This window comes from Atta colombica, unplaced genomic scaffold (assembly GCF_001594045.1).
Source record: "Atta colombica isolate Treedump-2 unplaced genomic scaffold, Acol1.0 scaffold114, whole genome shotgun sequence".
NCBI classification, from domain to species: Eukaryota; Metazoa; Arthropoda; class Insecta; order Hymenoptera; family Formicidae; genus Atta; species Atta colombica.
Genome location: NW_017259200.1, coordinates 209,929 through 226,815, shown reverse-complemented (window position 1 = coordinate 226,815; position 16,887 = coordinate 209,929). Strand labels below are relative to the sequence as shown.

General features: G+C 34.0%; 2 protein-coding genes across 4 annotated transcripts; one reads left to right on the top strand and one right to left on the bottom strand.

Annotated features, from left to right (window-relative positions):
• Nucleotides 1–5,854: 5,854 nt before the first annotated feature.
• LOC108694096 (kinesin-like protein KIF23) lies at nucleotides 5,855–8,461 on the top strand (the record flags this gene model as incomplete). The annotated part of the gene is made up of 7 exons (XM_018203389.1): nucleotides 5,855–6,005; nucleotides 6,099–6,181; nucleotides 6,812–6,916; nucleotides 7,014–7,160; nucleotides 7,280–7,843; nucleotides 7,958–8,191; nucleotides 8,248–8,461. Coding segments are annotated over 7 exons (1,401 nt in total), but the record flags the coding sequence as incomplete, so codon positions are not given.
• Nucleotides 8,462–10,600: 2,139 nt separating this feature from the next.
• Nucleotides 10,601–15,974, bottom strand: LOC108694093 (phosphatidylinositol 5-phosphate 4-kinase type-2 alpha). Of its 3 annotated transcripts, XM_018203384.1 has the most exons (9): nucleotides 15,241–15,974; nucleotides 14,663–14,760; nucleotides 13,752–13,862; nucleotides 13,353–13,550; nucleotides 12,588–12,726; nucleotides 12,223–12,522; nucleotides 11,886–12,061; nucleotides 11,643–11,797; nucleotides 10,601–11,070 (listed from the first exon to the last, which is right to left on the bottom strand). In XM_018203384.1, the coding sequence occupies exons 1-9, from the start codon at nucleotides 15,376–15,378 to the stop codon at nucleotides 10,883–10,885; spliced, it is 1,503 nt and encodes a 500-aa protein (XP_018058873.1). In that variant the 5' UTR covers nucleotides 15,379–15,974; the 3' UTR covers nucleotides 10,601–10,882. The 3 variants fall into 3 exon arrangements, with proteins under 3 accessions (XP_018058873.1, XP_018058874.1, XP_018058875.1); XM_018203385.1 differs by lacking the exon at nucleotides 13,353–13,550 and having other exon boundaries at nucleotides 15,241–15,971; XM_018203386.1 differs by lacking the exons at nucleotides 13,353–13,550; nucleotides 13,752–13,862 and having other exon boundaries at nucleotides 15,241–15,971.
• Between the last annotated feature and the right edge of the window lie 913 nt (nucleotides 15,975–16,887).

Below are 16,887 nucleotides of genomic sequence, written 5' to 3'. Positions count from 1 at the left end.
TATATATATATATATAGATTTTCTGGGATGGTCGTGCGTTAATTATTTGATAAGAATTTATTAATGCGAATGGTGGGGGAAGATAGAAGACGCTCAATCAAAAACAATTTAGTGAAATAACAGTGATTAAATTTCCTCGGTTAGCGATCCCACCGCTGTCATCAAAAATTGTTTCCTTTTTCGTTGTTTTATCCAGGCGAGGATTTTTAGTGGGAGGAGGGACACCGCCAGATAAAGGAGATTCCTTATATTGGCGTAGCAGGGTTAGGTCTTACTTTCCACTTAAAATTAACAATAATATAAAGTAGGGAATTGAGCTTCGAATGTGAATCGCAAAAGCGGATTATATTATAAATATAATTTATCAAAAATTTTAAAATAATTGAACGGAGATCACATATGAAATATCGTTAGTAAAAAGACTGTTCTCCCCGTCTGTAGTATTTAGTTGTACTACTCAAACAATGAAGGAAATCATTGAGAACAGGATAACGGCTTAAAATTAAAAATTGGAATATAGGAGCCACAATTTACAGGAAACAAGTTAGTTTAAATACCTCGACTTAGATTGGAAATCAAATCAATAAATGACCATACTTCGTAGATACACTGTCTTTTAGTAAGGATATGATCGTGAATTCTACGCCACTTATGTTATAGGCGATTTATTGTTGTTATGTATGCATTGAACAATGTGATATTAATAGCATTAGTCAAGAAGCCTGATACGTGAGTAAGTCTGAAAATTTTTGCCTTGCGTTTGAAATTTGAATTGTCAAATTTGACAAATTATTTTTAGCATATCCCTACATACCCCTACATATCCCTACATACCCCTACATATCCCGTGTCCAATTCGGAGCGGGAATTTATAATGAGAGGACGCTGCCTGGCCGCACGGACGCCTTCGGAAATTATTAGAAGATTACCGCAGTGTACCACGACAGAGTTTTTATAATTATATTTAAATTATAAAATGACGCTCAAAATAACAAATAAAAGATCTAACAACGTAAAGAGATGGTCCGATGATAATAACATAAATGAAAACGAGCACCATAACGTTCGCAAAAAAAAAATCAAAACGGAGGAGAAAAAAGGAGAAAAGAAAAGAAAACGTTTCGGTCAAGTTTTTTTTCTTTTTGGGTCTTCCTCAATATATAAAATCAGTACATAAAATGAATTACATAAAGAATGCGAATATAAAACAATCGCTAGAAGTTAACAATAATAAAAAGAAGAAAGAAACGCTAGGATGATGCCGACAGAAAATACGGACAGAAAAAAAATGCAAAATTTGGAGGTGTTTTTAGGTAATAAACTTCCTTCTCCCTTTTTTTCCAGTCCAGATTGATTATGTTCCTCAGAATTGTTTGTAAATTGAAAATTCTTCTTACTTCCCAGGTAAAATTTATTCAATGAAAAATGATTACATTACTTTGTCAAAATAGTAATTGGAATATGAATACAAAATGGATGGTCTTGAACATAGCCGACGGAATCTAAGATTAATACTCACAATAATGCATTCATCGATCTTAATTGTAATAGTTACCAATCTTTCGCTCAGCGATATTTCCTCATCAGGACACAGTATTTCCTGCTTACCAATTTTGGATCTCTTAGTTGTGGTAGTAACCTGGTTGTAATCAACTGTGATACTGACTTGGGGAAGTAGTTACACTGACTCTAATAGGTACGCGCACTTTGCCGAAAACGGAGAGAGAAAAAGGGAGAGAAGTATTTTAAGTTCGCGACTACTGTGACCTTTCAGTCCAAATGCGACGGGACTACTACTGTCTATTAATTTACGGGCGCGTAAAGCATAAGGCACAACTTGCGTCATAAGAAAGGAGCTCGAGTGTAGAAAGGGGGGGGGGGACTTTATATAATTAGGCGCGGGTCGGCGCGGGATAAGGAGGAGACGCGCGGAGCGCTCGTTCTATAGAGTCAGGCAGTATGCAATAGTCATGAGTATTTTCTTCATGGATCATAGAAATGTATTACTTTAAATTCCTCCTTTATTTTGCATTTATAGAGAATATTTACGAATATCATCATGTTATTAACATTCTGTACTGCCTGGGTGGGATCATTATAAACTTAACTAGTTCCCTGCTTTAAGTTAATTATAACTACATTTAGAATCCTAGACGCTATTTGCTCCGCCGGAAATGTCTATCCTAAATCTAAGACTTTATTTTTATGCAGGTAGGCGTATGAGATAACGGGCGGCGACCGCCTAATTCAGCTAGTTGTTAAACATAGTATTATGTTTGAGTGATTTTATGTCGCGCTCTTAGCCTTGTATTCGATCACTAATCGATAGAAATAAAATTTAGATCGTATTTTAGCGATTTGAAACGGCTGTAGCCGCAATATTCTTCAGGCATCGTGTATCAAAGTTATCAACTCGGGCGAGCGTGAGAGTGTCCGATCTGCGATCCGCTATCTCGACGCGCGTAGAGGAGAGATCGCTGCATCAACATTCTGTTACTTAGCGAGCCTTTTAGAACTATAACAAAGAGCTATGACTAAAATTATATCCTACGTTTCACATAGGAAATAATTATCTATATCTACGCGCATACAACAAGGGTTATGCGAAAAAGAAAGAAGAGAGAATAGAAAAGAGGAAAAAAAAAAAGAAAAATATTATAATAATAAGAATAAAAAGAAATAATTGGTCTCTGCTGTTGTACCATTATTGTGAGGTGCTGCCTCCCAAACAGCTCGCTCGGGAACTCGTTCGCTCTACGGGAGTGCGGGGGAGCGAGAAAAGTGAGGACAAATTTTTGGACGGTCATCACGGAAAAATTTAATAGATTCAATAATAAGGATACAAAAGTTTCTTTTTACAGCACAAATAAATTAAAAAGATTTATTAAAGCTCAAAAAGATCCACAATTTAATAAAAATAATGTAGTATACAAAATCAATTGTAAAGATTGATGCGTCTTATGTTGGTTAAACAAGAAGACAACTTAAGACGAGAATTACAGAACACAGTAACCATATAAATTGGAAAACTTCCAATCTTTCAGTAATAACCAAACATAGACTACAATTCAAACATGAATTTGATTGAGATAACATTGTAATTATGGATGAAGAACTGTGCTACAGTAAATGTTTAATTTCTGAAATGATTAATATTGAAAAACAAAAAAATAGTTTAAATCTACAGACGAATACTATAGGTCTTCATATTTATCAATAATAAATAGTAATATAACTTTGCATCATCAGTTCTGCGTAAATTTTGCGAGTCTTTGTTTAATTGTCGTTTGTCTTTTGCAACGTTCACATATGTTAAGCTGACCATCTCATTTGTTAAATTATGCGATTAACTCTTTTTACATTAAGAATGTTATTGACCTTCATTGAACACATGTTTTAACATTATTATACTTTGTGACTTCTCCGGTGAATTTTATTTTAATTGACGTTTATATTATATAAATTAGTTTGTTCAATTTTCTCATATTATTCATAGATTCATTGAAATTTTAACATTCAGTCGATTAACTGATTGGAAACAATTTCTGTCTGTCAACGTACAATCCATCGGAAATCGTTAACTTATCTTTACTTGGTATTCATCGTCTATTACGAACTGCTATTATAGTAAATCTAAAGATACTATAGCTCGATCAAGAAGCCGAAAACATAATTATTGTATTGTTTAGATCATCGAGATATTTTATATTTTATATTATCAAAAGGAATGATATCGAGAATCTGTATTATAGTTATATGTTTTTATTCAAATTTTATTGATTTTTTTATTCTTACCCTTTACTTAAATTTATTTTTGATAACAACAATCTTTATTTAATTTTGTGTAAGAAAATAATAACGAATAAAGTAAATAAAAATGTGTTTAATAAAAATATAATGCTTAAAATACAACTAAATTCATATGTATATAGCTTATTTAAAATATAAATATTAATACATTTCTAAAAATATAATATAACTTTAATGTTAATACTTTTAAGCGAAATAAACATCATGCGCATGTAAGATTGCAGAGATGAATATTTCTGATAATTTGTGAAACACGATTATATGAACCAAGTATTGATTTATCATCTGGAATTGAAAAATGGACGTCTAATCAGAGCTCTGGGATATAATATCGAACTTACATACCAGAATTCTGATTGAACGACTCGTTATTCCCTGCTACCTGTGCCTATTGCTTATGTCTATTGTGTTTAAGCCTTTATCCTCAGAAAAGTGGATCCTCAGAGCTATGTAGTTTACATTCACTTTGTCAGAGGGCAGTAGTGCGCGGTAGCATTTGCGGTTACAGGTTTTGAGCCGGCACGTCCTTTACTACGAATTACTCCAGCCAATCAGAGAAATATATCGATCACGTGACACTTTGCGAATCTCTGTTACATTGTTAAGTCGAATTCATATCTTGATGGAAAAGCAGAAAGCGGGAAAGGGGAAGCTAATCGGAAATAATAGTGGTAATAATAGATGGTACATCTCGCTTGTCTGCTTCTGTCTTCGCGAGTTCTGATTGGCTTCCGCTTTTCCGCTTTCCATTTTTCCATCAAGATGTGAATTCGGCCTTATACTATAGGGTCTCGGTAGCGGTATTTTGCGCGGGTCATGGGATATCGCTCACTTGGTTATCTGGGTTACCGACGAGATACTGTTAAAAATCATTGGCCCCCCCATTGGGCAAATTTTCATGACTCAATGAGGGGATAATTAAAAACGATGACATTACCGACAATTAATAAAAATTTATGATTATTAATATAAATATTTCGATGATACGTTAATATTAATTCATGAATTTTTTATTATAAAAACTGTGTATATAAGTATACACACTTTTAATGATGTAATATCTTATATATTGCCGAAAAATTACAATTTTTTCTCTGTAGTTATTATTTCTATTGATAATCAAACTCGGATGATATCATTAAAATTTCAGTTTTAAATAAAAATCGAGTATTATTAAGTTTTAAACATATGTACATGTCTATAAAACTAATAAATTATGAAATTAGTATTACTTGTTTGTTACTCTTAATCACTTAAATTTTAATAGGTACACGAATTCTATAAGCGCCGAGAATCTTTAATGGTATCTTACCGAGTATTGTCTGAGTATTGGCGATCTATTTCGGTCGTCGATAATACACATTTGCTCAGCACTTGCTTCCAATTGGCGCGACGTGCGCTAAATTTCAAATGTTTTGCCGCACGAGAATGACTAATGGTGTAATGTATGATATGCAACATACTTTTTCATTTTCATTGTTGTTTGATTCGAGTTGCAAAGTGTTTATGGTTGTTGGCGGAGGATTCACACCACAATTGTCGACTTGTGTTTCTCATAGAATAACATGGCTGCGTTAGTTAACTTGGAAAGATTTTCACATGAACGTTTATTTTTACGTTTCTATATCGCAATTATTTCGTTTTCTAGATAATAATAAAGTATTAACAATATGTTGACAGATTGGCAGCAAATTCGACCTTTCCTCTATAGATTTATAATAAGTGTCCTGTGTCTGAGCGAAAACTGTAAATGTTATCTGATTTCTGCTGCCAATTTGCTGATATGGCATGTTAATAAGTTTTATTATATTTCTGACTTGCTAGTTTGCTATTATTGTCAGATGTTATAAAGAGCTTTATAACAAGAAACACAAATTGATACAAGATTCTGTATCAATAATCAAGAGAAAGAAAAAACAAAGACAGAATGATTCTTGTCGATTTGTGCTTCTGCTGAAAATTTCCCAATTGATTCTGTTTAAAAATGTTGCCTTTATACTATCAGAATTAGTAGCGTACACTTCTCAAAATCTGTTTTTGCTGACTTTGCTATTTGGATTGCAGCCTGGATGATTCATTTCTCAAAACAGATGCAACAGATCCACAGGATGAACGAGCGATCATAGAGCTATTGCGATTCCTGGAGATGCGTATCCAAAGGAGAGATTTGTTGCAAGAAGATGTGAGCGAGAAACGTATGAATGATTCCTAATGTATCTTTCAATATGCAATTACTATTCATATAATTTCTTTCCACTGTGTAATTTTTCAAAGTTGAGTTTTTCCAGAAAATCATTTCAAAAATATGTTGGTGAAACTGGAACATGAAAACACATGCTTAAGACATGACAATAACAAACAGAAAAAGATAGTGAGTTTTGTGATGGCAATAGATATAATTGAAGGACTTGATATATAAAAACTGCTCTGCTTAATTTTTTTTTGATAAAAATTTCGAACGGAGTAAACATTCGTGCACGTTTTTTGATATAAGAAATAGCGAACAAATAATTGTAAAATGACAATTCTAAAAACTAAAAAGATCATCAAAATATAGTAATAGAAAAATAATATAAAAATTGTAATCCCACCCCCCATTAATTAATTTTTAAGAAATGATAAGTTATTTTTTTGGAAACAAGTAACAAGTTACTTTCAGAAAAAAAACAGTAACAGTAATGAATTGTTTTTATAACTTTCCTAATCCTGTTTTTTGTATAATATACAGATTTTGTATAATATATAGAACTAGCCAATTTTCACAATTGAATTTGATGTTAAAATCAGTCAGCTTGATTTTCTTTTTGTCAAAAATTTCGAAGCATATCAAACATTTCGCGTTTTTTTAGTATAAGAAACAACCAACAACTGTAAAACGACATAAACAATTCTAAAAACTATAAAAAAAGATATAAAAGTTACAACTTCAAGTCTTTCAATTATGCTTGTATTTTATTTTCTTAATATCTTTTTAGTAATATCTTTGCGATAAATCTTTCAGATCTTCACGTTAGAAGGCCGTATCTGTAAATTACAAAACCACATCGATAGCTTATTATATAAATTGAATAATGCATGTGATGCTATGAGGAACATACAGCAAGAAGTAAGCATATTTTTGCAATGTAATGATAATGTTTGCAGTGATTATGATATGATTATGATATGATTTCTTCTTATACATTAATGCAATTTTTATACAGTTAAGGGACAGAGATAGGCAACTCCAACAACATACATTAGACAAGCAAAAATTAATACAGAGATGCAACATTATGATAGAAGCGGAGATTAATAGAATGGCCAAGGAAATGCAGATAAAATTGCAGGAACAGCATGAGCAGCTGACGGTATTTTAGAGTTTATAGTTGCAAATCAATGTCATCAATTATCATTTTTCTTTTTCAATATCTCTCTTTTCTGAGACAACTTTTGACGAGTCATACATTAAAATTTGAATCGCTTTTAGAGCTGTATTAAAAAGAAGGATAACAAATTGAAATTGGTGAAACAAATATTAACTTCGGCTCGTGAGGATACATGCGATAATGTCATCTTGATGCCACCGATAGCTTCGAGAATAGAGACTACAAAAAAAACAACTTCGATACCCAAGAAAGAACTTTCCTTAATGATGCCAGTTAATCTTCAAACTTCCAGAAGTCCTTGTGAACAAATGCGCCAGACATTATTTTCTCGTGCAATTTTCAATGATACCCACGAAAAAACTACAGAAAAATCAAATCCATCGTTATCCAAAGAAAAATCTTTCACAATGACATTTATGGATTCTCAGAATTCTAGCTCTCGTGATCGGATTCACCAGATACCCTGTCACATAAGAACTGATTCTAACAATGTCCAAAGAAAAACTACTAAAGAAATTTTAATGACAGTCGCAGAATCTTCCATGTTTTCAGATTCGAAAACCAAGCTCATAGATAAATCGAACTCAATGACGTCCATTGATTCTTCATCATCTGCAATTGCGTCAACTAATACAATTATTACTAAAATTAATTTTAATAAAAAGGTAAAAAGAGTTGCGCGCAGATTGAGTAGAAACCATTAATTGTATGCTTCGACAATGCTTGGACCAGTGTGCGTACATGTATATTTACTGATTTTTCTTTATGTGTGTATTCAGGATAAGATCCCAGTAGTGAATCCACGATACCAGCGAATGCAAAATGCAAATAGATGGATAAATCATCGTCCTATTAAGATAATTCCGACCGATACAATTTTACAACCACGAACACAGCCTCATAACCAAACCATTCGAAAGTTGACAAATTCAAAAGATTTTATGACCAAATCTTCCAGATACTGCCTTCTTTCACAGGAACAAGACGTGAATGGTGAACTTGAGATGTATAAAGTAAGATTTGTTATAGCATTACTTTGGAGAATGTATTGTATCATTGCACATTGCAGGCCAATATATTGCCGACTTGTGGAGGAGGGGCGCAGATTGTATTTAACGATATAGAATGCTTGAAACAGATATCTCCAACCGTTGCAAAACGTAATGGACAAAAAATTGGAAAATAATCCGGTAAATACATAAAATTTGTGTAAACTACCAAAAATATTCGTAAGTCCTAAGATAACTTTGTAAGATAGTTACAGAGTTGTTAGTCTTTTCTTATTTATTTCTTGTTATTTATTTAACAGATATATTTGAGAGAGTATACTATTTTAATTTCTTGTTTTTCGTATAGATACTTTAGAATTTGCGACAGTTTTTTTTAAATAAAAAGCTAAATATTTCATTGTCAAAAGTAGTAATAATTTATTGTTCTCTTGTTCTTAAGTATCTCGTAAAATAATGCTTAATTAATTCCGAAGTATCCATACATCATAATATATAAGCTGGAAAACAGACTGTATCTATGATTGAAATGGTGAATTGAACTAGAAAAAAAAGAAAAGAATGCAACGTTATTTTATATATGTAATAAAGCTACACAACTTGTGTGCCGATTAATTTATTTGAATGTGAACAAGGATCGTTGCCACATACGAGGACGCTAACGGATAGATGTCCTTCATTTATATATACACATACATACGCGCGCGCGCGCGCGCGCGCGCGCGCGCGTGTGTGTGTGTGTGTGTGTGTGTGTGTGTGTGTGTGTGTGTGTGTGTGTGTGTGTGTGTGTGTGTGTGAAAGAACACTGCCGCGTTTAAAAGATTCCAACAAAGATTCGTTGGTTGAAGCAAATTTTTAATCATACTATCTTACCGATTGACAATCACGCAGAAACTAATTATATTTTCAAAATCTTATAAGAAACAGCAGCATCCCCTCCTCTCATCTATCCCATAGTCCCGACGCGCGCGATTAAACTGTAAAATATATAAAATTATAGAAATATCAAGACTAGATGAATATATTAATCGTTAGAGTGATTAGTCATTATATTCTGATCGACTTTCTAACAAATTATATATGTATTTTATATATACATACATATACGTGTGTGCGCGCGCGCGCGTGTGGGTGTGTGTGTGTGTGTGTGTGTGTGTGTGTGTGTGTGTGTGTGTAAAGTGTATTGGATATCATTTAAAGATATTGTCTTACGTAATGCACATTCTCCTTTCTTATAATACACTACAAATTGCTCAACAAGTATGTTCAATTATGTTCAATTTTCATCAAATTTCCTTATTAAATAAAACAAATTTACGATTCAGAATAATACCGAAAATTTAAGATTTATGCGAAATCTTTTCGACAAACGATAATATATAAGAATCTGCAAGTGCCAATCTTCAGAAGAACAATGCATCTTTTTCTGAATATTCTTTAATAAAATAAAAGACACAAGTAAGTTGACAACTCAAGTGACGAGCATCGAAGATAGATATGTATCGTGTAAATAATATCGTTCAATGGATGCTGTCATTCTCCATAGAGATATCTTGTGAAATAACTGAATTATCGATCTACGATAATCGAATCAGACTAAATATAACATTTACAAAGTGTATTTTATTTCATAACGACTATATGCATATATACATTTTGTGTGTGTGTGTGTGTGTGTGTGTGTGTGTGTGTGTGTGTGTGTGTGTGAGGGGGGGTGCATGCGCGCGTGTACATTGCCTTCGATACTGCGAAATATAATATACTGTTGTCATAATTTAGCGAAACAACGGACAGTCGTATAATAGTTTCATCGCTACTATAAAATTATCTTATATGATAAAATGATTAGGCGCATATTCAGGCAACTCTATACTTGACAAGCGCCACAATGCTTGATTGAGATTTACTGCAACGGTAACACATCAAGTTAGATATCTTTCTGTAGCATATAATATGACTCGTGTCCGTTTATTAATCCGCTATAAAAAAAAATTGCTAATATAATTTCAGGTATTATGACTACTGATATCAGTAGATAAGATTTTGTGCGACTTCAAACTTTTTATCTCAATCCACAGATAATATTGCCTGTGCCCAATTGGTGTTACAATGCTATTAATTTTCTGCCGCAGACAATTCATCGAATGATATAAGATTATTGAAAACTATCGTTTTCATTGATGGAAAAACATGCGCAATAAAATGAATGGGCGACAGAAAAAAAAGAGGAGACGTCGTTTTTCTATTTCATGACAATTCTCACGTTTGCAAGTGTGCAAGTATAACACTATATACAATTGAAAGTTCTATTACGGAGAAAAATTTCAAGCGACAAATTTGAGATCACACTTCTTCACATGAAGACTGACTAAATAGAACAATGTAGACATGAAGTAATAATCGAGAATAAAAATCTTTTACTGTAAAATATAATAAACAATATCGACGAAGAATGTGTGTTCACTTAAAAGCTCATGAAACGAACGATTCGATCGTATATGAATCGCAAATGAAAGTGCTAAAGAAGATAACCGGTATCGAAAAGCAAACCGAACGGAGACTGCAACAATTTAACCTCCAGAACTGTTTTACTTTCCCTTTTTCGATTTGCGATTTCGATTTCACTCCGACCATACACAGTAAACAGTAATATCGTCGTAAATTCATTATTTTATGCACAACGATTAATAATACTTTTTACTCTATGGCTTTGCTCATGAACTCTATAAATCGTTTGCCATATTGTTCTGGATCACAGGTGGATATACCGTCAACGTTAGCACCATATTTGACGGTCTTTGCCGCTTTCGCCGCTTGTTTACGTACACCATAATGCGTCAGCACGTCTATTATGGCCAAAAAATAAATCTCCTTTGTGGGAGCACCTATGAAAATATATGTGGTTTAATATTATATGTGGATAATTTTATACACACGCGCATATACATACACACACGCACGCAGTGTTCCATAATTCATGACCAGAATTTTATTAACATATTCCTGACTTAAAGGTAATTCCTAATACCAATATTAATGTCGAAATTATAAGTTTTCAAATTAATAGCGATTAAAGTTAACTAATCACAGAGCTGACATTTTTGCTCAGGGACAATACATCATACAAACGGATGTTTGTATGTATGTGATGTTCGGTTCACCTCATGTGAGATTGGAAGTAATAACATATACAATAGTATTGAAATACTTCATTAATCATGTTTAAACTTAGAAAATAATTACATATGCAATATACATAACATAAATAAAATATTACAGGATATTAAAAATAATAAGAATATAATGAATTAATTTAAAAATTATTAGTCTTGACATTTTGGTATTAGGATTTTTGTCTTATTTTTAAATCAGAAATATATTATTAAAATTTCAATCACGAATTGTATTCTATATATTCACTTTAATGCACGATTATCAGTATATCTAGAAAAAGTACCTTCTTTACTAGGAATAGCGTAAATATCTAGCTCAGGTATTATCGCATCTTCGTACTGTAAACTGGTGTCACGCATTAACGCTGCATGTGGTGACTCAGGAGGTGTTGCCATATTGGTAACCGTGTGACCGACGCCACTCCAACTCCATAAGCGGCTGCAAACAAATGAATGACATCGAATAAATCAAATGGAAACTGAACTAGTTTTCGTCCAAAAGAAGAGTAGAAAAAATATCCACTCACTCTGCCAATGGACCTCGAGACTCCAGTCCGCTACCTGACTCGCTGTCGTCCTCTTCTTCATGATTGTCCTCATCATCCTCTCTTTCTGCACGTTCTCTGCTCTCTTGCTCGGCGCGCGCACAATCATGTAAGCCAAGTAGCAAGGAGTAATCCATCAAGTGTAATCTTGTTAAGAACTATGGAGACAGATTATCATTTTGGATACTTCGAAGTCTTTCACAAATTTGAAGCCAATTTTTATTTCGATAAATAATTCAAGATAACTATTAAAATATTTCTCATCATAGTACAAAATCTTTTGTGTGATCAAAATTTATATTCTTATATAAATACTTACATCTACATCAGCGGTTAGTGTTTCTATTAGCTTAGTTTTGGCTTCTTCTCCGATGTAAATCTTCATACCCTCTTTAACGAAATCGTTATCCTTGTAGGTAGGGAGATCCTTCTCTTTCTCTTTATCTGACGCTTCTCGATCTACCGTCGAGCCTTTTAAGTCGAATTTCTTGTGCGTCGTCAGATGATTCGAGAATACATTCCTTATGGCAACTACATAGTACTCGACGCCGTCAACAGTCAATCGGTACATTCCCAGGTATTGCGGTAGCAGTGTCTTTCCATGTCGTTCAACAATATACTGCAATGCAATGTCCGCGCGTGTAATCTTGAATCTTCATGACATTTACTTCCGATTATACTTACGGGATGATAATGTTTCAAGAACGAATGCATCCTTTCCACTTCCTCGCTCGTGAGGGTTTTAATTATAAACAATTTGTCATAAGATTGATAAAATTTTGCACCACTCTTCCCAGATGAATCGTCAAGCACTGGTTGAGATCTGGAAGAAGAAATGCGCAAATCGCATCTTGGGTATATATGTGGATGTGCATTTATAAAAGATCAAACAATACTTCAATTCGAATGACCGTTGGCATAATCTTGGTAAATATAAATGATGAATTGTCAAGAGCGGTATATTAGATAATCGATGGGTTTTTGAAGCCGAATATCTGGCTGATGTAAAGCAACTATGTTGGAGTCATCATTAATTACATTAATACAAGAATATTAATTAACAATTATAAATTAAAATTAAAATATTTATTTCCCTTTTCACACTATTATTATAATCAATAGGATGATATGACTGTTATCATTATTTTCATCATTATCACCGTTGATATTATATAAAGCACTCGATTTGTTAATATCTTGGTTAACTCGTCAAGCGATATTTTTATGATTTCGACTAAAACATCCTCTCACCATGCTTTAAATCGTGGAAAAGCTTTCAATGGTAACTAATTCCGAGTTTTAAATTACAATTTAAATCAAGCAATCATTGAGATATGTATATTATCGAATTATTATGCTTAGTCACGTCCGTTCTCGATCTTTGGTAGGTCTTTAAGTTTGTTAGAAACAACGAAAACGCACAGCATAGCAAAATCAAGTTTCGCTAACCTCAGGCGTTTCGGTTTAAGACTGTAGGTACACAGCGGTTTGTTTAGAATAGAATTGTGCGAGGAGGCAGAAGAAGGAGAGGAAAGGGTAATCGATGGGACGGTAGCGGCGCGCTGAACCAATTGACGAGTTCTTCTGCCTATTCCATCGACCAAATCCGTTTGTTGCTTTGCTCGCGAAGGATTAAACACCCGACATCTACCACATTAAAATTCTTATATTACAAAGCCATTTCAGTAACCTGTCCATCCCTAATTCAATTGCGATGAACAATATCATTGTGCAACCATGAAAGCGAATTTTCAATTTTATGTAGTAACAGTGCATTTGTTGTGTATTGTACAGTGTTATATTGGATACATCAAAATTTAGTGAGAATAATCAACACAAAGATATTACCTTGTCATTGATTCCTTGTAATCCAAATCATCTATTCCAAACCTTTCTCGCAAATTCCTAAAGACTAACGGACAATATTCTTTGATTTTGAAGTGGGAGGGCATATTCTCTCTGCACAAAAAAAAAGAATAGATTGCATAAGCAAGTATCTGCAGTATTACAAGTATTATCCTGTGGCTTTATCTATTAGTGTAAACAAATCTAAAATTAAACAGTTGTCAGTATCGAGTGTTTCATAGACATGTGTACACATATTGAGAGTTATTAACTAATTATTAATTATGTCTACATATGTATGTACGTAAAATATAGGCAATATATTATATATGCCTAAATACATAATATAGCCTAAATATATTTCTAAGATTATTCCATATAGAGTTATATGGGAATATTTAGAAACAGTCGAACTCGAATATATTTAGAAATAGTATGGACTTGTATGTTCACAATTAGTATGGATATATTATATGTGGACCAAGATGTAAGATTTCTCTCTTATTTAAAAAATAACTTTTTGAGTTGTTACCATGAATGAGTTAAGTAAACCCTATCAATCATCGAAAATAAAAAAATAAAAAACTAATTTCATAAAGTATTATCAAAATTGACAACATTCAAAAAACGTTTTTCAAGAGTTGTGAAATGAAAATGATAAAAATATGACTTTGAGCATATTAAGAGTAGGTATATTCTTTTGGTCAATATTATTTGACTAGTAATTAGTAATTTTCTGTCAAGTTAAAAAATAATTTTTTCTCTTATCTGGAAAATTTATTTTTTTAATCGTGTTATTTTTGAAGAAACTTTTAATAAAACATGAAGAAATCAACCGAGAGAAAGAATCAATATTACATGCAATTGTATGACACACAAATACACACATGAAAAGAGAGAAAAGATAAACTTACTTGTTGAAAAGATGATTATCTACTTTCAACTTGCTGTAAGCTCTAAAATCATCTGGCAAGAGCATTACTGGAATGTTAACATGACTAAGTTCATTTATCTGTAATACAGCAGACATAACAATTATACGATTTATTTCTGAAACGTTAATTATTAATTAATTAAGGTTCATTAATCAAGTTCAACTGATTTATTATCAGGCAACAAAAAATGCCAGAGTAAGTTTGAAGGAGGCTTAACACTTGGCCAAGTATCTATGTACAGGTATGTGATATGGAATTAAAAATAATTTAAAAACAATTGACACAATTATACGGCATTATTAAGCGATTCGACGACGTATACTTATTACATTGTTCTATTAAAGCCTTTATGATTTTTTTATGGTTTACAGCTTGCGAACTTATTGTAGAACAGGCATTAATGGATGACGTCGCAAAGATCTGCGACGGGCGGGAGAATACGCGGACGCGCAATGAAAATAGAAAAATGACGATGACGTTTGTCGAACAGCGAAAAACATCGACACGCGACATTGGAGCGCACGCGGTGCGAATTGCGCGCCGCCTCCATCACTTACCGTGTGATTAACGCCCCACATAAACACACTGAGCAGCGGCTCGTTCGCACGGAACAGCTTAACCTTCTGGTGCTTCACCCGGAAGTGCTTCTTTTTTAGCTTGCTGAGTCCACTGGACATTTGCGGCGCGCCCGACATGCTTGTTTTCCGGACTGTCAACTGCACTCAAATCTAAACGTCGATGTCACGTCAAAACAAGACTCCCGAATGGGGATCTCCTCGCGCTCTTCTCTCCCTCGGCGATCCACCTGGGCGATCCACCCTTCTTGACTGAAGAGGAACGGAGAGGAATAGGACAAAACGCGAGGGGATTTTCTCTTGCCTCTCCGCTGCTTCGTTTACATCGTAAAATTTACCACGTCTGCAAACGGGACGGGAAATGGGATCGCTCTGCACGAGGATATCGAGGGCATCGAGTTGCAGCGGGGCGGGGCGGTAAAAAAATCGGTGTCTTCCTTACAAACTGACGGCGGAACGGTGGCACACGCCCATGAACCTCGAAGCCCGCGGATCCTCGTGACACCACTTTGTACGACGCACGACGACAAATCACTAAAATTACACAACGGACGGATGAATGAACGAACGTCGTATGCACACTGATGCACGCAACACGATTCAACACGAATCCACCGCACCAGAGACAGGGGGCAAAGGGTACAATTGCACTGAATTGTATAAACTTCTCTCTTCTCCCACTTAGAAGTGGGGGGACAACCGACAAGGCCCTTGGCACTACCTAGGATTGTAGTACCGGAAATACGGAAACTAAAAGAGGTCACGTGCCCAATAGTGGGGATATTCCAACCTATGCATATCTATATGAATATATTATCGTTTTTGAGCGAGGTATTTACCAGTGTTTACTACCCAGCACAGAAAGATTGCAAAATGATTACAGATATATCTCATTGCAATGTTGTAATATTGCAAATAGATTGGCACAATGTATTTGCATCAATGGCTGCGTTCAGTGGACTCAATATTTGAATGAACATTCGCTGCTATTGATGTATACTTCCAGATCTAAAATGTTGATTGAATAATCTAAAAGAATACATCAATAGCAGCGAGGATCCATTACGAAACAATTGTGTCTACTGAACGCGACCATTGGTTGCGTTTAGCGGACTCAACAGTGAGCGCTTGCTGTTATTGGCTGCGTTCAGCAGAATATTTATTTTGCAACTGTTGAAAGTTTTTTTCGCGCTGATTGGATTGTGCTTTTAGATCAAGAAGAAAGGTTCTATCTCAGAGAATTATAAAACGGTTGCAACTGTTGTATTCTGCTGAATGCAGCCATTGATATATTCTTTTAGCCATCCAATTAGAATTTTAGATAGAAGAATATACTAAAAGGTGCATTCAATACTACGACCGCTCAGCGAGTCATAGGTGCGTCCAGAAGCATGACCGCTCACTGAACTCTTGTATCTGTTTGGACTATATTTTTAGATCTAACCAAATATGCCAATCAGACGCAAGAGCTCATTGAGCGGTCGTGCTTCTGGATGTACCCATTGATTTTTTAATATTATTGATTTTTTTAGTTCTTCGTTAAATCTAAATGTAGTAATCAATCGAATTAAAGAATCACTAAGCGCTAACTGATTAATTTTCTCTGCTGAACAAATGATGATTTCTATA